At 52.1% G+C, this 20,791-nt stretch overlaps 6 protein-coding genes; 1 reads left to right on the top strand and 5 right to left on the bottom strand.

Annotated features, from left to right (window-relative positions):
* Window positions 1-4,754: 4,754 nt before the first annotated feature.
* Window positions 4,755-6,272, bottom strand: CHC_T00010044001 (PAP2/haloperoxidase-like protein). The gene has a single exon (XM_005718443.1). The coding sequence runs from the start codon at window positions 6,270-6,272 to the stop codon at window positions 4,755-4,757; it is 1,518 nt and encodes a 505-aa protein (XP_005718500.1).
* A 1,732-nt stretch (window positions 6,273-8,004) lies between these two features.
* CHC_T00006407001 (hypothetical protein) lies at window positions 8,005-10,189 on the bottom strand. XM_005718442.1 is given in 2 exon segments: window positions 8,005-8,182; window positions 8,183-10,189. The coding sequence occupies 1 exon segment, from the start codon at window positions 10,187-10,189 to the stop codon at window positions 8,183-8,185; it is 2,007 nt and encodes a 668-aa protein (XP_005718499.1). The 3' UTR covers window positions 8,005-8,182.
* A 2,657-nt stretch (window positions 10,190-12,846) lies between these two features.
* On the bottom strand, window positions 12,847-14,467 carry CHC_T00006406001 (hypothetical protein). XM_005718441.1 is given in 2 exon segments: window positions 12,847-12,937; window positions 12,938-14,467. The coding sequence occupies 1 exon segment, from the start codon at window positions 14,465-14,467 to the stop codon at window positions 12,938-12,940; it is 1,530 nt and encodes a 509-aa protein (XP_005718498.1). The 3' UTR covers window positions 12,847-12,937.
* A 6-nt stretch (window positions 14,468-14,473) lies between these two features.
* CHC_T00006405001 (hypothetical protein) lies at window positions 14,474-15,681 on the bottom strand. XM_005718440.1 is given in 3 exon segments: window positions 14,474-14,588; window positions 14,711-15,417; window positions 15,418-15,681. 1 exon segment carries the CDS (start codon window positions 15,679-15,681, stop codon window positions 15,418-15,420), a length of 264 nt encoding a protein of 87 aa, XP_005718497.1. The 3' UTR covers window positions 14,474-14,588; window positions 14,711-15,417.
* A 22-nt stretch (window positions 15,682-15,703) lies between these two features.
* CHC_T00006404001 (hypothetical protein) lies at window positions 15,704-16,498 on the top strand. Its single transcript, XM_005718439.1, has one exon. It carries the CDS (start codon window positions 15,704-15,706, stop codon window positions 16,496-16,498), a length of 795 nt encoding a protein of 264 aa, XP_005718496.1.
* A 1,821-nt stretch (window positions 16,499-18,319) lies between these two features.
* Window positions 18,320-20,149, bottom strand: CHC_T00006403001 (hypothetical protein). XM_005718438.1 is given in 2 exon segments: window positions 18,320-18,445; window positions 18,446-20,149. 1 exon segment carries the CDS (start codon window positions 20,147-20,149, stop codon window positions 18,446-18,448), a length of 1,704 nt encoding a protein of 567 aa, XP_005718495.1. The 3' UTR covers window positions 18,320-18,445.
* Between the last annotated feature and the right edge of the window lie 642 nt (window positions 20,150-20,791).

Raw genomic sequence — 20,791 nt, 5'->3', positions numbered from 1 at the left:
CATACGCGTTCGACAGAGCCATTGGCCCAGGGAGAGTAAGCGGTGGTGAAGTGGTGTTTGACCATGAGCTCTTCCGTAAGCTCCTTGATCAACCGGTTCTTGAAGTGGGCACCCTGATCGGACACCATCCACTCCATACTTCCGAACACGGCGATCCAAGTACACAGAGCGTCGGCAGCGGCGTCGCCCGTAGCAGCCTCTGTCGGCCAGAGCCACACATACGACGACAAGTCGTCGCGAATAACCAGTAGGTATTCCAATCGACCGGCACTGGCGCCCATATAGAGGTAGTCCACATGCAGCACCTCGTTGGGCCTATCGCCATGTAGCGCGTGACCAAGGGGTCGCGGGACCACCTCTCCTGTGCGCGTCGTAATACAATGGAGACATCCCTTCACGAATGAAGTAACATCACTGCTCGAATTGCTCCAAGTGAAATCTTCTCGGATGACGCTTTCGGTAGAATCCTGACCTCGATGTCCCATTGAGCCGCAGTGCGATAAAATTAGCAGCTTGAGCTTGAGTTCTATATCAGACGTTGATATCCAAACTCGGCCTTTTAGACGTAGCAGTCCGTCGGCGCCAGTGCACAACTGGCTTGGCTTGTGCACAGCTTCTCTCTGCGATCTACCTATGACTTCCAGGCTAGGCCAGTCGATGTCGCCCGGCGACGGGACGATTTGGTCGGCTGTAGTTAACAAACTACATATGCGGGTAGTTGCCAACTTATTCTCATTCCTGTAACCCTTTGTCCAGCGGGTGAGGATGTCCGCGAACACATTCTTGCTGCCTTTTATGTGCTCGATCACGTAGTCGAAACGTGACAAAAACAGGGCCCATCTCTGGACTTTGGTAACTACGTGGCGCCCCAATGCTGGCTCCATCGCTAACGGCGCGAACACGAACAACAAATTGCGGTGGTCAGTGAACACGTGTACCGGCTGTTCATTCAAAAACAGGTAATCGACCTTGTCGAACGTCTGGAATATTGCATATCCCTCCTGCTCGAAAGTGCTCCAGTTAAGCTGCGCATCCTTGAACGCGCTACCTAGGAATGCCAGCGGCTCATGAGCCTGTTTTTCGACAGGTAGAGCGAGCTGCGATGGGTCAGTTTGGGTGACGACGCCAGACCAGTAGAGCTGGGAGGCGTCAGTGAAAATACATATGACCTTCCCATCCCTCGGGTATGACAGCTGCACGGCGTTGCGAATGTTGTCCTGTAGGTCTCGGAACACGGTTTCATGCTTTGTGTCCCAGGACAGCGAGCGCAATGGCATGCCGCGGATGGAACGCTTGGTCCTTCGCCCGGACTTTGCATAAGCGGACTCGAGGAGGTCAACTAGCGGATCGACACGTCGAACGAAGCCGGGGATAGCTACGGACATCCAGCGACAGCAATGCACGAATTCACAGAGCTCGTCGGCGGTATCGGGCGTGCTCATCTCCTTGAGCGCCTCCACGCGCGATGGATCCATGCGATAGCCCGCTCCGCTGACAATGCGGCCGCACCACTTGATTTCGCGAGCGAAAAACTGGCACTTGCGAGCGGAAAGGAACAAATTGCGCTCCCCACAAATTGTGAAAAACTTGTCAAGGAGCTGTAATAGCTGCTCTTCACTGGCTGCGTGTAGATTAAAGTCATCGAGCCACGCTTTCATGTTTGCGCGGAGCTCATGAAACAGGGGCTCCACTGTAGACTGGAAGTAGCATGTCGCGTTTGTCAAACCAGGGAGCGCGCGCGTAGAAGAGTAGACGCCATCTGGACAGACAATTCCACAGGCGCCATAAGAGTCAGGATGGACTGGGAGCTGCCAGTAGCCTGAGCAGAAGTCCAAAACAGCAAAACACTGACTGTCAGCAAAGTCTTGCACTTCGGAGTCAATGTGCGGCATCGGCCACGACTGCTTTACGGTGGCTGCATTGACAGGGCGAAGGTCAATCGCCAGGCGCAGTTTAGCTTTAGAGCCTGCTTTTGGCACCAGAATGGGCGCAGCTTGCCACTCAGCCGTCGGATTGGGCAGCAAAAACTTCATGGCCACGAGCTGTTTTACGTAGGCGTTTAGAAAGGCGCGCTGATTAGCTGGGTACCGCCGCGCTTTTACCTTCACCGGACGCTTGTGAGGTAGCAGTTGTACTCTCATTGGCGGCACATCGGCTGGGTCGGATTTCCCCAGCCGTAATCGAAAATCGCACGATGCTTGTCGATGATTTTGCGCAGCCCCACAGCGCCTTTGTCGGAAAGGCCTTGCTCTTGCGCTTTGAGGACGGCAGCCTCTAGTTCTGCATCGCGATCCTCCTTAGGATCTTCGCCAATGTCGATGTAGACGCCACTCTCGTCGAGGGCATCCAGCTCCTCGCCGCCCTCGTCGCTGTGAAAAACACCTCTATCCACCAAAGCAGCAATCGTACCGCTCGAGCCACGGACGGCCTTGTCGGCGGCCAGGGCTTCAGGGACGTTGATGACCCCATCGTGTTTGTCGCAGGATGCGGCGAGCATGGCCTTGTTGTCACACCCAATAGCCTGGAGAACACTTCGACCAATCACAACGACCTCAGTGGCCGCATCACTCACATGCCAACTAATTTTTCGTAGGAATAGCTTAGTCCCGTGGCGTATGCGCAATTGCACATCTGCGACAACTTTTCTGCGACAAGTTATACCACTAGATTGATCCAAAAAGTCGAATGAGTGCGGGGGGTTCAGTTCCTCCACGACCAGCTCAGAGCACGCTTTCTTTAGCGCTTCGAACACCGCAGGAGGTAAAAAGTTGGCATCAGACCCCTGGTCGGCCATCACAACGCTCTCCACGGCGCCGAGTGCAAACGTTGCACTGAACAAAGCTGAGTGATTGTCAATGGCCTTTGCACTAAGGCGGCGGATGTTACCCTTGTGTTTCCCCGAGCCGCCGGCGAAAGGCTTGTCCATGCTGAAGCGCACGTTGCGCTTCTTGCGGGCTTGGTACTCCTGCTTGAAAATGCGCTTCTCCTCTTCCGAGGAGATCGGACATTCGGAGACGAAATGCTTACCACTGCATTTGGGATTGAGGCAGTCGGGCATATCGAAGGCACGTTTTTTACGGCGACTAGAAACGTCATTATAGCTTCCTTCTTCTTTTGCCTTTTTATTCCGGCCCTTCAGGTTCTTATTATTACCCTTCTTGGGAGACAAATTCTTCTTGTGCCTACGTTGAGAGTGGGTTCTGTCATCATCACTTTCGGTGGAGGCACTGGAAGCTCCAGAGTCGGAGTCACCACGGTGGTAGCGCGACTCTTGCTCCTGTTCTAATTTTTTGGCTTGGGCAGCCAGCTCACGCATGAACGCGCCGAAATCCTTCTTATCAAACTGCTCATCCTTGCGCCATAGGACAATGTCCTTCATCCTCCGTTTTAAAAGCCCTGGTTTGATCCTTTTCATAATATGATGAATTGAAATGTGCGGTTTCTTGTCCGGCAGGTCAGGCATTCCAGCGGCTTCTAGGACGGATATATAATGATGATGCAGACTCCAAACACGGTCTTCGGATTCTTTCAAACTGAGGTCCATCTTGACATTCTTCACGACGCGATCGATGTGCCCTAGCTCATGACTTTTCGGCTCATAAGATGCTCTAATCTTGATGCATTCCTTCAGTTGTTCTTCCGTAAGATCCTTGATAGAGTCTGCTCGGATCCAATGTGCGGTCAGGAACATACGGAGATATGAGTCGTCTATAGATGCTCGATACGAGGTAGGCGTTATTTTTACCCCTGGCTCGCGGTTCTTCTCCTCAACTTGTTTTTCGTACAAGTCCCTCTTCTTCTGAAAAGAGGTGAAATGTTTGGTCGCGACGCCTGTGAGACGTGGGGCCTCGAGGTTGGTGACGATTGTCTGTCGAACCGTTCCACGAACGCCCCCAGGAGTGGTTGATTTTTTTTGGTTCTTTTTCCGTCATGATGACGTAATTCCGTTGGCTCAACGCGCACGATTCTTTTTCGCGAAAAAGTAATTACTGTGGCAAATCGCGGGGCGTTGGCTGCAGGGGATACGTCAGAGACGACGGAGGTCGTCTAGGTTAGCGTTTGGTGCGCTAACCAGAAAAACAAGAGTAGTGGCGAGTTCGCTCTGGCCGGACTGATTCCCGGGAGGGCGCTGCCTTTTATTATCCCTCGTCGCCGTTCCTTTCTCCACCGCCTTCCAGCGGCAGACTTTGTCTCGTGCATCGGCGCGGTGCATGCGAACGGGCGCCAGCGGCGGACGCCCGTTCAACTCTAATTGCAACCGAAAGGTCGTCTCGCGCAGCGGACGTCTGTCCGTCGGCGCTAAAGTAGAGACGCGGTCGCCTCTTGTTTCGTGCACCGTGATAAGGAAACGGCCGTACGTCCCAAGTAGCTCTGGGATCAATAGGGCATCGCTACACTCATTATAGCAACACGTCGTCCAGCTTTGCTTTTGTCGAGCTACAGGGAGTCAGACTGGGCCATGTGCATGCGCGAGGAGGCGTTGCTGTACCTTCCATGCTGCATGGATCTGCAGACCGTCCAGACTCTGTTCCATTTCCGAGGAGTGGAACTATGGGATGGCATTACAGTAAAAACTACAGCAATGTGCTTCCGATTTCAGTGAAGAACTCAATAAAAACGGGGCGAGGGAAAGGAAGACGAGAGGAAAGTCCTTTGTTAGGACTGGCCCTGAGGGCCAGTGAGGAAAGAATTCTATGGCACTTCTCTCCTACAGTAAAGGGTTTCCGTATGAATCGATCTTCTGACACTTTCATTTAGGCTTCAGAGCATCTTTCACAATTCTCAGGGACACGCCCTTCCCAGAGATCTTGAGCGTGCTTTTGTGCCACTGCTCCAATACCTTTCCCCAACTCGAATCCAACGTCCACAGAGGGAGAAAAGTGAACACCTGCATACAACCTCGACTTTCCACAAGTCAACGCTGCTGCTTGCAGCGTTTCATACTTCACCTTAACATTCTCGGTGAGGGGGGATCTTCCGAAAGGGAAAATATCCGTTTCATATGCAGCGATAGTCCCATTCACTTTGATGAAATTCGTGAGAGCAGCATGCAAATGATCCATAGATGCTTGGCAGATGAGAGCGCTTGCGGAGGGGTACTCAGAATGTGGTTGAATTGGCACGATGGGTTCCCATTCTTCAGCCTTCACAAGGCCCACTCCCTCGTCCAAGCTCTTGAACGCTCTTATCTTTTTGCCTTCGAACAATCGTCGAAGCATGGTCGGAGGCCGCACCAAGTCGTGACGAAGCTTTTCCTTCCATGCCAGCATCACTGAGTCGTGCTGCGCCATAACCTCTCCGAGACCTATGACTACCAACTTGGTATCGCTAAACCCGTAAACACCTTGGTAGAACGCGATGAAACTCCCTAGAGACAAGAATTTGTTATCCCACCAGTGCGCCTGAGCGATTTGCTCTTTCGTGAGGTCACGATTGAGCTTCAGAACTTCCCTAAGGAGGCGTCGCATTGTTCGCTTGTCTTTGGCACCGATGGTCTTTTTGCGGTCAGCGGACGCGTACGGAGACTCCGATTTGCGGCTCAAGAATTCTTCCCTGGAAAGAACAAGAGGTTTGGCTCTGCCAATGTGGGGCACAACATGAACTTGACTTGTGAAGCGACCGCGATGGTCAGCTTCCTGTTTGAGAGGTTGCCAACGAAGCGGGCGACGAAGTCGAGAGAAGTCAAGCTCAGCGTGGTTTTGAGGCTTGAATCCGGTGTAGTCGGAATACTGCTGGCGGAAGTGGTCTCTGGAGAGATCGCCCAAGGAGTTCCAACCATCGGTCTCAAGGTAGGCCAACAAGTCCATGGCCATTGCGTTTGCGATTCCAATTTCCGTGGTCGGATCGGTAGAGTCAGATGTGGGATCAAGCCCTTGTCGGATGAGGAAAGCTTCAAGATTGCGTCCTTCAAGGGGAAATTGAGAGCGGTACAAACGATTCAGGAGGAAAGCGGAAATCTTGGCAAAAGGTAGAGGCGCACATAGGTGTGGTGGAATTACATTGCGCTTGCCCAGGAATCCTAGGGCTTTCGAATCACATGCCGCAATGACTTCGTAAAATGGTATTGTGACAACCAGCACAAGGCGAATTGCGATGGGAGTCTCAATGCCGATGATATTTGATGGAAAGAGAAGATTTGCAAATTCGTTCGGAGGGCCAGAGCCAGCGCCAAGGACGGTTAGGTTTTGAAGAAGAGTTGGTTCTTCTGGAGCCTGTGCGCTCACATGATGAAAGAACAATAGGACAAGAAATGCAAAAGCATGGAGTACCATTGCTGCTGGCAGTTGTTCACGATGGAAAATATTTGCTCACGAGGGCACCTTAATTGGCGTTCGATAGAGTGAATGCAAGCCTTTCAAGGTCGGCACATACGGAGGACACTTATAAGTAATGTTTTCGTTCAAAACCAAGATATTGATGACCGAATAATAAACTAAGACAGGAAATTGGCCTTCCTAAACATGAAACATCGATCATGTTCATGCATCAAAATGCGACAGTTGTACTGTGGGCGTGTACCGTACTGCTCAAGTGTGCGGATTGTGTTCTGGAGTTTTTGTGGTCCTCTGGGTATCTGCTTCAATAAGAACAGAAGTTTTACCATGGTCACAGCTGGTTGGTTATTAAAATCAGCAACCAGCTGTGACCATGATTTTCAGCTATGTACTGTATTGCTCTTGAGCTATTATATTAGAGTTAATGCTGCGTTTAGTGGGGCGATCGTGGCCTTTTTTGTGGCAAAAAGGGGGTGAAATGGCTTTTCTTGTAGTGTTGCCACAAAAAAGACCACGATCGCCCCACTAAACGCAAAATCTCCCATTAACCTTGTTGCCACCACTGGAAACGTGTGAGCGATCATAAGGGTACCGTTTCCGCGCACGAATGGCGCTTCCGCGCACGAATGGCGCTTGTTGGAGTATCTGCATGCGTGAGAGATAAACAAGGTGGACTCGGGAGGGCAGATCCGATACGTAAGTGAAATGGCATCCGCGTTGCCAATCTAAACTAGCGAATAATTTTATACGGTCTTGCACAACTCAAGAGATGTAGCCTACATACGCATGACGGCACCGCAATCTCATTTCTGATCAGAAACCTATTCGAAAAATTCCCAGTGAGGGAAAAGTGACGGCTCTTTAAGACCATCTCCACCGCAGGTCTATTGCCCGTGTTGTTTTTTGGCTTTCATCAATGACCAAAAAATCGAACCCCATGGCATTTGGTCAATTGTATTGTCTGGTTTAGTCGTTGCAATAAACCAATTTCTGGTCAATAGAATCACGCTATTGACCAAAATCTGGTTTATTCACATGCAATACAACAGCGACATGGCACTTGTCCATTGGTTTACATTGGCGCGAACTTGCCGAAACAGATCCCAAAACATAATCTTGCTAGAGATTGGCAACAAGCTGTCCTGAAGTCCAGATTGGCGTTGCCAGATCTACCTGGCCGCGAACCGCTGAAGACTGGCTTTTCCTTTTGTTTTTTCGTGCAGTAGGAGACCCGACAGATGAGTGCAGCGACAGTATACACTGGTGTAATTTAGGTCTGGTGTCGCACAATATCACGGCTCACGGCACAGCACTGTACACAGTACTACCATCACAGTGGAAGGAAACAAGGTTTAGACACATGGAATATTTGAGTTTTAATCCCGCTACTGTTACTGTATCACGAGCTGGTCTACAAACTCTAGGTTAAGGCTAGTCAGGAGTCAGTGACTTGCAGTTCCTTCCGAAATAACACATGCATTCGCGACACAGGCTGGCTACACGACGGGAACGTTTTATAACAAACAATGTTACTGAAGAACTGATGCCGTTCAAATCAATAGCCTACACGCGAAGCAAAAAATCTCTTGCTGGGTGACGCCAAATTGGCCGGCGTCAGCTTCCACTCGTTCTTGTGAAACAATATTCAAGTTCTCCAAGGGTGGTGCAGTTGGGAATTCCGTTGCCCACGATTAGTCGCCCACGAGAATAGCACTGGTGACGATCAAGATTGAACACAACCTGGTGACTTCGTGTTGTTCATCCCAGAATCTTTACGCGGGCGTACTAAGGACTGTGTAGTATGTGCAGTTGTTTACATATCCCGAGAGGATGGGTCGGTTAGACCAATGTTGTGTAGTTATCTGAGTTCTACCTGCTGTCAAAAAGAGTACAATAGCTCAATTCACTTATAATTCGTCGTGGGAGTCATCAACATCCTCATCCTCCTCCCCGCCAGCAGAAGCACCACCGGCACCACCAGCACCGCCTCCAACCTTTGCCATGATTGGTTCAATAACATCCTTTAGATCTTTTAGGCGACCCTCGATATCCTCCAGGTCGGCCTCCTCGGCGTCACTGTCCAGCCACTCTTGTGCTTCCTTCGCTGCACTCTCAAGCGATGCGACTTCCTCCTCACTGATCTTGTCAGCGATCTTCTCTTTCTCCTCCAATGTGCTCTTCACAGTGAAGATAGTGTGTTCGAGGTTGTTCTTCGCTTCAACTTTCTTCTTCAACAACTCATCCTCATCCTTCATCTCCTCGGCCTCTCTCACCATTCGCTCAATTTCTTCTTCAGACAGTCTGCCCTTGTCATTGGTGATAGTGATGCTTTCTTTGTTGGAAGCACCCTGCTCCTCGGCAGCCACACTCAGGATTCCATCGGCGTTAACGTCAAAGGTAACCAAAATCTGAGGTTCACCACGACGCGCTTTAGTAATTCCACTGAGATCGAATTTCCCGAGCATGTGACAATCCTTCGTCATGGTACGCTCTCCCTCAAATACTTGAATGCTCACAACATCTTGATTGTCTTGATAGGTGGTAAATGTTTGACTCTTCGAAGCCGGAACCTTCGAGTTACGGGGGATGATCTTGCTCATGACACCTCCAACAGTTTCGATGCCGAGAGACAGAGGAGCGACATCAACAAGAACAACGTGGTCGGTGGCCTCGCCACCGTCTCCAGAGAGAATTCCTGCTTGTACAGCGGCACCATAGGCTACAGCCTCATCGGGGTTGATACCCTTGCTGGGGGCCTTGCCATTGAAGAAGTCACTGACCATCTGTTGGATCTTCGGAATACGTGTGGAACCGCCAACCAGGACCACTTCGTGGACCTCATCCTTTGTGAAGCTGGCATCCTTGAGCACCTTCTCAACCGGCTTAAGAGTCCTGCGGAAGAGATCAGAGTTGAGCTCCTCAAACCTGGCGCGAGTGAGAGTTTCGGAAAAGTCTTGACCGTCAAACAGCGACTCAATTTCGATGCGCACTTGGGTCTGGGAAGAAAGAGCCCTCTTCGCCTTTTCGCATTCACGGCGAAGTTTGGCGAGGGCGCGCTTGTCCTTGCTGATGTCCTTGGAGTACTTGCGCTTGAAGAGCTTCATCATGTAGTCCATGACGCGCTGGTCAAAGTCTTCACCACCGAGATGAGTATCTCCGTTAGTAGAAAGAACCTCGAAGACTCCGTCGTCGATAGTGAGAAGAGTAACATCGAAGGTTCCACCTCCGAGATCGAATACCATAATGTTCTTCTCGCCCTTCTTGTTAAGACCGTAGGCAATGGCGGCAGCGGTGGGCTCGTTAATGATGCGCATGACGTTAAGACCAGCGATGGTACCAGCGTCCTTGGTGGCCTGGCGCTGAGCATCGTTGAAGTAGGCTGGGACAGTGACGACGGCGTTCTTCACTTCCTTGCCTAGATACTCCTCGGCAGTTTTCTTCATCTTACCCAAGACCATGGCGGAAATCTGCTCGGGAGAGAATGACTTTTTCTCATCCTTGATGTCGACTGAAATCATGGGCTTTCCGCCCTGGTTGACAATCTCGAAGGGAAGAAGCTTCTTGTCGCGCTGAACCGTGGTATCGCTGAACTTGCGACCGATGAGCCTCTTCACGTCGAAAACAGTGTTGACTGGGTTCATGGCGGCCTGGTTCTTGGCTGCATCTCCAATGAGACGCTCGTCAGAAGTGAAGGCGACGTAGCTGGGAGTGATGCGGTTACCTTGGTCGTTGGCGATGATCTCAACCTGACCATTTTGCATGACGCCGACGCATGAGTAAGTAGTGCCGAGATCGATACCAATGACGGTACCAACCTCCTCTTTTCCCTCAGCGCATGCAACGGCGGTAAAAGTGGCGGCGGTGACAAAGAGGCCGATCGCCAGGCGAAGAAGGGAGAACGTGTGGGACTTCATCGTAAAAATCCTTGGACAGTAGGGTAGAGGAGTGACTCGCAGGGTTCGGGGCAGGTGGGTGAGGTAGTTAGTCTGACGGGGGAACGACAATGAGAAGTTAAAGAGTCGGGGAATCCAAAATGGACCTCAACGTGACGTTGGGGACGAGGAAGTAATGGGTTGGTGTGGATGGTGTTCGAAGGTCGTTGGCGAGACGAGCGGAAAAGCTGCTTATATAGTTTAGGGTGGAGGAGCGCGTAGAAGGGTGATGTACTTGATGCAATTGGGGGATCACGGGGAAACGTGCACTAGAGAGGCATGTGATGCTCCTCCTGCGAAGCTTCTGGACCAATTGTTTGGCATGATGCACCAACGATTGGCCGATTGTCTTCTGTTGACTGTGAGATTCAATCATTACATGGAAGTTGACTAACTATGAGTGGCGAGCGTTGGTTTGCAAGTGGTCAAGTGAACTGCCGCGTCCACTGGGATACACGTCATACTCAACCACATAGTCAAATATACAACCAATTAGGCGTCTCAATTTGGTCCCTTATCATTACAGAACGTGTTGGTCCTTCAAATTGTAATTGAAAAATAGCTTCAGCCCGCATTTCTCAGGTCTGTAAGCACAGGTATCATGATTGAATTCAGTCTGAAACCGTGGATAAACTGCACATTTTGCACTAATGAGTATCCTACAGCTAGCTCTTGTGTGATGTGCTGGAGCTCTACTGTTGTCCCTCCATGCGTTGGTTTCAAACCAATGGTTTGGGTTGATTCTGCATTTGTCAACCAACTCTGTACTGAATCGTCCTCGAACAGCCTCACAAGTCTTGCTGACAACGCAGTCTTTCCCTGCTCATGTGAATAACCGCCGGGCATCTTGACATTGATGTCCTTGTACAACAAGTACCCTCCGAAGCGTACCGTACAGGGGGGGGGACTCCCATTAGTGCCACTTTTACTAATGCCACCCTCCCACTAATGCCGGCCAGACCCATGAACACAAAAAGTGCCACGTGTCACACGGGTCCGGGTGTTATGCGGCCGTCCGTCCATCGCGCGTGAAAACATGTGAAAGCAGCTTTTAAGCCCGATTCTATTCACCGAACAGCGTTCACAGACCTTAGCTTGTCCTCCTTATGGATCTGGTTCCGGAAATAAAAAAAGCAACGCGCAATCAAGTGATGAAGATGGGAGCGCAAAGGACGCGAGAGAGAAGGACTGTACCCTCTGTCGTTGGATCGCGGAATTGTTTGGAGAGCTGGAAGTTTTGGCGACTGAATGCCAAGTTTCAGACGCTCTATCACATCTGAGGTCGGCAAAGCGCGCGTTTCTCACTGCAAAACACGACAGAGACCCAACGCGGAGCAGGCAGACGTTAATTACCGAGTGCATGAAAATAGATGTGACGAAGTCACCTATTAATGCCGTCTCCCAATAGTGCCAGTTTTGGGGTCTCACACGGGGCGGCACTAATGGGTAGGGCCCCCTGTATGTTGAATGCAATCCTCGTGGAATGCAACAACTACTGGATGTATCTCTAATTGCGATTGATTGATTTTTCTGCCGATACCCTGTACAGTACTCGTTTGGCCATTCCATTCTAAATTCTTGAGCAGAGACATTTGAAGTGGAAGGCAGCATATCTCATAATCTTTAACTTTCTTCTCCCTTGTTGTCTCAGGCGTCGTAGCCCGTGGAAGGTTTCGAACCTTCAGTTTCTTTCAACTTACACAGTCACTGTACTTCCCGAGAAACAAGTGTGAAGTAGAAGCCAGCGCACAGGAGGACCACGGCCAAGCGTGCTTGCTGAATAGCACCCATCTCATCGGCTTATTTGGGTGCGTTCAGGATTTTCCTGAAATCGGTCATTTTACCCCTCTACTGGCCGGTTTTTCGGCACTAAAGAATCAATTTTTGGCCGCTCCACGTGGCATCCGGCTCAATTCGGGTATTGTACCCACATACATCGGAGTTGCGACAATAATCCCAGCGAACTTCGTGCCGCGGCGTGCTGCCGATCTGCACGAGTACTCTCTTCCCTCCCTTGTCGACGAGACGGAGAACGTCTAGGCCACCTTTTTAAGGAAATATCATCCAGAGAAGTCCAAAACTGCTCTCCAAATGGCGAACAACCTCCTCCCTTCCAACAGGCGCCTTAATTCCCATCTCACCAATTGACCTTGTTGACACACGCCGCCTGCGTGCCTTGATAGCCTGTGTGTGTTTACTGTCCACATTTCCACACCTCGCAGGCTGTGAGAGCATCTGAAGGGCATTGGACGTCAGAAAAGCCACGCCTTTCATGCTTCTAACACTTGTACGATGCTTTGAGGGCGTCTACTGCCTTCTTTAATATCCCCAGTTTTAAAAAAAGGCGTTTTGTGCGGGTAGCGCGCTCTTCTCTACTCTTGGTAATTTGTCACTTGTATGCGAGGGTTTATGCTCTCAGTTCCGGCGGCATACCGCCACCGTCGAACCACGAGGCGGGTAGAGAAGAGGAGGAAAAACTTTACTGTCCAGGTGCTGGGTGCGTGTATGTGTGTGTGTGTGAGATGGACTCTGCATAGTTTTAGAAGGCGGGGAGGGCAGAGGATCGTGGGTTGAAAAGTGCCCAAATTAACCCATTACCCAAATTAAGCCGGTGAGAAGGGTACTGCACGAACACAAGCTGAACAAAGCAAAATATACTTCAGTATACATGTATATCTTTCAACTATTTTTATGACGAGTACCACTTCTCGCATTGCTAATTCCAAAAAGCTACTTTTTAGCTTTCCTCACCTTGCGAATGGAGCGGGAAGGCGTCTGTTTCGGGGATCTGGGCGCTGCCTTTGAATCCATATCGTAGACTTCAGTAGGAGGCGCACGCTTCCTGGCGGACCGCCTTATCGGTAGCGTCTGCGACTCTTCATCGGCAGCCGTCAATTTCGTCTTTCGCACTGACTTTGTCCGTTCAACAGGCGTCTCATTGCTTGAAGCAGACCGAGGGCGAGTCCGCCTTGTCGCGATCGGTGTCGCATCGGCAGTTTTCACCTCCGAGCGTCTTGCAGCTTTTGCGCTAGATTCATCAAGCTTTGATTGACCGCGTTTCACCCTTCTTGCGGAAGCAGGGCGTTTCTCAGTTTCACTCGGCTTGGTGGCTGCATCGCTGTCGACAGTAGCATCGGCTTCGTTGCTCGGATCGGAACTGTCCTTCTTCCTCTTAGTCATACCTTTGCTTGCCTTCCCTTTCTTGGTGACGGGAATGTTCGCTTGCTTTTCAACCAAGACGCCCTCATCGTTTGCGTTCTTTTTGGCAGGAGACTTGTTCGACCGCCTTGCCGACTTTCTTTGGACCTTCGATTCTGTCTCGTTGCCCAGCGCGCTGTGGACCTCTCGTGACACGTCTTTAGATTTCGCCTTTTTCTCTACGCGCTTATCCATCTTTTGTGACTTCTTAGAGGCTTCCGTCTGAACTATGGGCTGCTCAACTTCCTCTTCGTTTTCTGTGGTGCGGATGTTCTCACCAGGACTGTCATAATCGCCAGTCTTTTCGTTTCCTGTCTCTTTGTGTACTGCGACGTCTCCGTTCACCTCATCCTTGTTATTGGAGTTTTCGGATGCGCTGCGCTTACCCGCTCGCTTGGTGCCCTTTCGCGGTGCCTTTTTCTTTGACTTTTTCGTTCCGGATGCGGTTTCTTGGGTAGATGGGAGTGATGGTGCCTTCCCTTCAGGCACTTCTCCCGGTTTGCTCTCGGCGTCCATGGAAGAGTCTTTTGCTGTGGCAACTACAGGATCGCCAGTAATTTGCTCCATATGATCTTTCTCACGCGCTTTCGTTGAGTCGCCAGACTTGTTCGCACTTTTCATCTCATAGCGCAAGAGAGATTTAGACATAGTCGGTAGGGCAGAAAATATAGGAAGAGCCGGGGACTTATTAGTCTTGATAATGAGCGATTGCACATCATCCCATCCCCCCGGCAAGCGCTTGACAACTCCGTCCACAGCCATATGGACATTCTCGACATTTTGGTCGAGGGTGAGGTCGATTTTGCCAACACGCAACGTAGAGCTAGTGCCCTGTCGCAATGTGAATGCGGTAGAACGAAGGGCCTTCGAAATGCCATTGAGGTTGCCGCTACGAATGTCGACTTGCAGAGGCATCTTTCTCGCCTGAAGAAAGGTGTTACCCAATAGCTTGGGCATCATCGGTGACACGCGGTTATCAACCAGAAATAGATCGTATTGTTTAGCAAGCTCGCGGCGTCCTTCGTGCGTGCCGTATTCTTTTCGAAGCCGATGCGTGCCCATTACTTCCTTGACGAACTTGTCGTCATGTCGCTCCAAATAGTCCTTGACGTCGTCTTCAGGGTCTTTGACAAAAAAGCAGACGTCGGTGTCTGCCATGTTGTAGAGTGAATTCTTCAATAGCCTAGAGTTTACAGAGGAAAGAAAAGAAAACCGGTAAATCGAGATAATCAAAAGAACCAGTCAGCGTCCGAGCCCATCACCTTCAAAAGCGTGAGAGGCACAAGGAAACAGTTCAGTACGTACAGGGAATATGGACGGAGTCTACTCTTCGCGGGCGGTTCCTTCAACGTAAGGCCGAGGTAGACGAAGACCTCAGAGGCCATCAAGTCAGCGATATTCCTCCCAGTCTCCGCTGCGCGCAGGGCGCGTTTCTTTTCCCGTGCAGAAGCATCTTTGAGAAGGGCGTTGACGGCCGAGCGCACGGTGGCGTCCACGAGGCGCGACTCGTACTCGGGGGGGTTTGCGAGCTTGGCCTTCTGCTGCGGCGGGGCGTCTGCGGCGCCGACGGCGGCGTCCGGGAAGACACGCTTGATAGTCATTGGAGGGGGCTGGGAAGGGTAGTACGATGGCGGGCACAAGAGGGAGTTGTGGTTGTTGAGGATGTGGGACGATGGCGCTCTGAGAAGGTTGGAGAGCGCGTGACCTGCTCGTGAGCTACGCCACCGCCGTCGACCTGGATCGGTGTTTGATCGCTCAGGAATTTGTATCTACAAAAACTACCCTTGGGTATCAACTCGGTCATTCATTGCTGTGATATATATTTAACGAAAAAATTTGTGTCCGAGTTAGACACGTGTCGGAAAATAATCGACTCACGCACACTGCTGTTCTTTAGTTCACTGTGTTTTTTTGCAGCAAGAGCGCAGACTGGCGACCCAACGTGCGTTCGTTTACTTGTCTTTCGGGCTCACATCTGCAGAGGACGGGACTAACAGAGGCGCGGCTCTATCCTAATAGTTGTAAGAGGGCCATGCGTACCATTTGTTGCCAGTAGTAATGAGTCTCTGAAACGCCCGTGATTGATTCCAACTTGCGCCATTTTCGTTGTCTCTCAATGAGGTTTTGACCAAGCCGGTTTTCCACGAGATGGCAACCTCGCACGAACGTCTTTTGTTCCCGGCGTGGTCGGGCACGAGACCACGACGCAACGCTGCAGACTTGAGGCGTTTTAAGAAGCCTTCAGTGCCTGCCGTCGCCGCGGCTGTAGCCTGCATCATTATCACCGCAGCACTTTCCATGACGCGAGGGGGTGGTACAGATCGCGTACTTGGAAAGGCGCTCGCAGCTGGAGATGCAAAATCTCTAGGGCTCCCGAGACACTTCACCACCGTGCCGTCCGGTAGGAAGGGACTCAATAACCCTTGGCGAGGGGCCGGAAATCGGAGACGGAACGACTTGCTGTCGTCTGTGTCCGGCTGCGGCGGGACGTACCGCCCCAAGCTCAAGGATGGCGATACGGCGTCTCTGTACTATTCGCTGAGACAAGATGACAATCTCGTCACTGACGCGTCAAGTAAGGGACACGCAATTGATCTAGTTCTCGGTTCGGGACAACTCGGCGACGAAATCGAAAGTCGCATAAGGGGGCTTTGCGCCGGCGAGACGATGAGGTACGCTTCGAATGATGGCATTTTAATTGTGCATGTTGCGTATATCGGCAAACTGGGCGTTCAGAACGAACGCTTGCAGCGACTAGAAAAGCTCTCTCACATCATTAAGAGCCTTCGCGCGTCCAAGGGGGTTTCCTGCGAGCTCGCCTGCCGTCGCAAGGGGCTAATATGTGCTCAAGATGGCTTCAAAATCATCAATACTTGCCCAAGACTCAAGCAAGCATACCCTTGCCGATCATGTGAAACGGCAGCTGCGGGATCCTCAGGACCGGATATGCCATGTTATGTCGAAATCTCTGCACCAGTGGGACATCCACGAGGGTCCTGCATGGTGAATCCTAAAATCACTTCGGCAACTTGCAAGGCCAAGTATCGGCACACACGCCGCCTCTGCCCATGCATACCGCGTGGAGAGACATGACGCTGAGGGCGAAACAGCTACTTGACGATAATGTCAGTGAGATCTTCAAGTGAGAAAAAAAAAGTGGGGAGAGCATAGTTCCTCTTCCCCACCTCGAATTGAACAAGGCGCGACACCGAAATGTCCGAATCGCTTGATCTCAGTTTTTCGTAGGAAATCAGTCTTGGATCAGCTGCTCATGAGTCCGCGGAGCATGGAGTTCATCATACCGCCCAAACCCGTGGGCGCTGGTGGTTGAATCCCAAAGTACTGAGTTCCGATGCTTGTAATCATTGGCGGAATACTTTCGTCCCGTCGCAGCTCCGGCTGGTATACGGAAACAATCTTGGTATACAAAGGTGCCGCCGATGGCTGTAGTTGACACAGCTTAATCACCAGCTCACAGAAATTGGCCAGCGGAGGGGCTTCGGTTTGGCCTGATGAGGAGCTTTCAGGATCCTCTACCGACTGCCACCCTTTGAGGCGAGAAAACGTAGTCCGCAGCACGACAGCATCCTTAATATTTTCCGAGGCAAGGTATTTTAGCACGGCGCGAGTCAAAGCCAGTGCTTTCTCGCTCTTGAGGGTGTGTATTTCTGTGTATTTATGCAGGATACTGGCAAACTCCTCAGGGCTGTCTGAATAAACGAACAAGCGCTCTGCCAGCTCGAAATCCCCTGCGCCAGCAGCCGCAATTCCACCGAGACTGTTGAGTCCCGCATGCCCATTCCTGAACCCCTGGCAATCCTCCCGGGCAGACCAGGCAATGGCGGCCTTGACAAAGCGCAGTCTCTCGCGGTTGAACTCTTGAGTTGTAGTTTCAGAATCCTCTGCGTCTGGAGGAAGACTAAACGCGTTTGCAATTTCGAGAATTGCGAAGATGTTTTCGTGCGAGACCGGATCCTTGTGGTCTTCGCTATGCTTAATGAGTAGGAGACCAAGGGCAACTCCAGCCTGGGTTTGACGCTTCTTGAGCAGTGTCACGGATGCTGATCGTAGGATCTCGCGCGCTCGGTCGATGTCTTCCGGTGTTGGACTCTTGCTCTGTGTGAGGCGATGGTGCATCATGCGGCATGCCTGTTCTGCGCCATAGAAGTCGTCGTTCTTGATTGAGCGATCGAAGCGCTTCTGCAAGCTGTTTAGCGAAGCCATTTTGGTTTGTTGCAGTTGACCAATTGAGGGATCTGGGGCCTTTGTCTGGGGCTGTGGATTAGTCTCGGGTTGAGTTGTGAAGGTGAGGCGAATGCTGGCGGTGTTGATGTTGACGGCAATATGAAGGGTTCGCCCAATTCATGATTCTTAGTTAGTCTCAAGAATCATCGAAAATATTTTACTTTAACACATGTATTTTTTGTCGATCAGATCAAAATTTGAGCTTGCTATAACATTACAGTATTTGCTGCGTAAATTGTATTCGCCGCTGGCACACCCGCACACCGGTCTGATAGGCGGCCCTGCCACGCAGTTGACGTCATTTGTTCGACGCACTCAGCAGGACAGCATTGCTTTTAGGAAGTGCACGCAAGAATGCGTATCAAAAAATTTGAGGACTAGTCGCTGTATCCTTCAGTGACATTGAAGCAAAAGTTTCTCCGAATGCAAGGGTAATTGTCCTCATCGGCATGTCAGGCAGGGTCGGAACTGGCAGATCAGAGGGTAAGCGCTTGTCGAATGAGTGAAAAGGCATTGCAAGGGTACGCGATCTACAGCACGCCCCAGGGTATATTGCTTGCATGCTGTATTCAAGCATGAATGTGCACGGCCCATTTTGGAAACCGGAATGAGAACAGATGCCAGCCGGGAAGTCGCTGACTGCAACGTGAAAAACAAGGAACATCGAGATTCAAGCAATGCTGCCCAAGAGGCCGAGACGAGTTATTTAATTTGCTGTTTTGACAAGTGTCGGGAGGGAAGCAAGTCGTGATCAAGCACGTCGTAAAGGGTGGTGGGGGCGAGGAGCTTATAGGCTCACGCAACAGCCCTCACGGCGTTGCGGTTGGCCTGTCGCCACAAGACGGCTTTCATAACTGCTGCGCGGATGCCGTAGTACGGGAGCTCGTACAGCAAGTTGCGGGCGAGTCCGGATGAGCCTTGAGTGTTGTATACAACCTGGAGCGTTTCAAGGGCGGCTGAGAACCCGGCCTTCCTCATGTCGCGATGCACGATGACGTCGGCGTTCCACGGATCGACGGGGATTATGCGATCTTTGAAGTGGGCGCGGTAGAAGCGCGCGCCGGGTTGCTGGTTCATCATACAGGCGGAGAAGCTGAAGGTGGAGTTGGAGATGGCCAACACATCACACTGCGTGAGAGACCACCAGTCTGGGAAGAAACCCGCCTTGAGATGCTTCATGTCGGATGGCACTTGCAAGCCTATGTCGTCGGCTGTGACAGGGTTGTATGCCGCGAAATCGCGCAACACGGAGCCGAGATCGTCGGATGCGACGAAGAGAATGGGATTATCCAAGGTGGGCCAGATCTTTTCGAGCCACTCCAGGTACCAAGTGGTCGGAGCGCAGTACCCAAAGGAGCTGGCGGCGATGTTTTGGTAGTCACCCAAGCGTAGGTGAAGACCAACGACGGTGTGTTTAACGCCATTGCGGAAGCGCAAGTTGTTTTCAAAAACGAATTCGCAGTGGGCCTTGAGTGCGGGGACAGGGGCAAAAGTGCGCTGAATGAGCGGCTTGAAGTTCGCAAAGTACGAGGTGTGCCACTGGAACCAACCCCAGATGTCGACGTTGCGCGGCGAGTCAAGGTTGGGACCATCGAGACTGTCGGGTGTCAACTCAGCGACGTGGGTGCCGGTGCGGGAGTTTTTGACATAGTCGATGAAATCGTCGGTGAAGGTGGAGTTGGCCAAAGTGCCCTTGAACTCGACGACAGCCGGGAGGGCTCTCTGGACAGGCCTGTCCGTGAGGCCGAACAGACCAGCTCCGACCCAGGCAGGGACCTGAATCTCAGAAATCGCGTTGTTCTCTGCGTAGCACTTCAAAAACATGTATTGCATGAGCTGGTTTCCAAACCTGCCAAGCTCGCCAAAGCCGGTCATGGTGACGACCGAGGGGCCATGATACGGGGCGGTTGCCGGGATGTGCGGGTTGAGGACGCTGGCGGTCTTGCCGAGATCGAAGATGCGCGAGATTGCGATCTCCGTTTCCTTTTTGTACGCCGCGGCTGTGGTCGGCGGAGCTGAAGGCAGGACCTTAGGAGCAGCGGGAGTGGGCGGGTGCACGACGATAGGCCTGGGAGCGAGACTGGGGACAGTGTGGACGGGACTGGCGGGCACGACAGCATCACTCTTGAGCGTACGAGTGCGCGGCGGACGGGTCGGCAGGAGGGCGTCGAAGGGGACGACAGCATCGAAGTCTTCTTCATCGCTGGTCTCTGTGAGATCCGAGGCGGCATCGAGAGGATGACTCTTGGGGGCGGTGGATGCGATGCTGTGAAGTAATTCGACGACACGGGGGGAGTATTCTGCCGAGATGATCTTGTTCAAGGCGTGGACGTCGGTGGTGGCGGAGACGTTAACGCCGACTTTTTCCAGGAGAAGGGCGCATAGCTCTGCGACGTGGTGCGCGGAGGGGCTGCTGGATTGGTGGCGCTTGGAGCGCGGGTCGAGCACGGCCGGGGCGTCCGGGCGCGAGCGCTTGGTGAGTAGAGTGGTATTGTCCATGGTTGTTAATGGAGAGGTGACGAGTTGTGGGCGGGAGGGTATGGGCTAGAAGAGGTGGGTGCCGCCGTGAACTTGCGAGTGAGCAAATGTGGCGGGCGACGCTCTGTCCATAAAGCTACTTGAAGGGAAAGGATGCAGGGTTGTTCGGAAGGGGGGAGGGAGGCAGCGGGAGGCGAGGCTTCTTGGTTGGGCTTGGTGTGGTCGATCAGTTGTGGGATGGGGGGCAGATGTGATGGCGGGGATTGCAGGGGTTTATGGCGCAGGGGAGGATGGTATATATACGAAAGCGAAAGTGGGAAGCACACAAGCAGGGCGCAGATGTGGATTCGGATGTAAGGGTGGGAATTGGGGGTACTAGGGTGGTCGAAAGTTTGTCTGCAGTATGAGCGAGGAGCCGAGTTCGAAGCGGGTAGGGGCGTAGTCTGCAGGCCGTATCCGGCATGGTGGCGGCGCCCACGGCATGCGAATTGGTTGACGAGCGGCACCCGTGTGACGTGGGCGTGGAAACGGGCGTGCTCCGCACGCACACACAAAACGGGATGACTGGATCGGGGCCTCCGCCGCGTGGGGGCCGCGAGCACACGATCTGGCGCACGGCGCGGCGATCATGGCTCGCCCCCGCCCCCCTCCCCCCCCCCCCCC

This window comes from Chondrus crispus, genomic scaffold (assembly GCF_000350225.1).
Source record: "Chondrus crispus Stackhouse genomic scaffold, scaffold_41, whole genome shotgun sequence".
Lineage (NCBI taxonomy): Eukaryota > Rhodophyta > Florideophyceae > Gigartinales > Gigartinaceae > Chondrus > Chondrus crispus.
The sequence above is the reverse complement of the archived record's forward strand: the minus strand, read 5'-3'. Positions and strand labels throughout refer to the sequence as shown.

What these genes read in the sequence shown, in the direction of transcription:
- CHC_T00006405001 (XM_005718440.1), bottom strand. Translation starts at nt 15,681, where the DNA reads ATGCAGGCTACAGCCGCGGCGACGGCAGGCACTGAAGGCTTCTTAAAA.
- CHC_T00006404001 (XM_005718439.1), top strand. Translation starts at nt 15,704, where the DNA reads ATGACGCGAGGGGGTGGTACAGATCGCGTACTTGGAAAGGCGCTCGCA.
- CHC_T00006407001 (XM_005718442.1), bottom strand. Translation starts at nt 10,189, where the DNA reads ATGAAGTCCCACACGTTCTCCCTTCTTCGCCTGGCGATCGGCCTCTTT.
- CHC_T00010044001 (XM_005718443.1), bottom strand. Translation starts at nt 6,272, where the DNA reads ATGGTACTCCATGCTTTTGCATTTCTTGTCCTATTGTTCTTTCATCAT.
- CHC_T00006406001 (XM_005718441.1), bottom strand. Translation starts at nt 14,467, where the DNA reads ATGGGCACGCATCGGCTTCGAAAAGAATACGGCACGCACGAAGGACGC.
- CHC_T00006403001 (XM_005718438.1), bottom strand. Translation starts at nt 20,149, where the DNA reads ATGGACAATACCACTCTACTCACCAAGCGCTCGCGCCCGGACGCCCCG.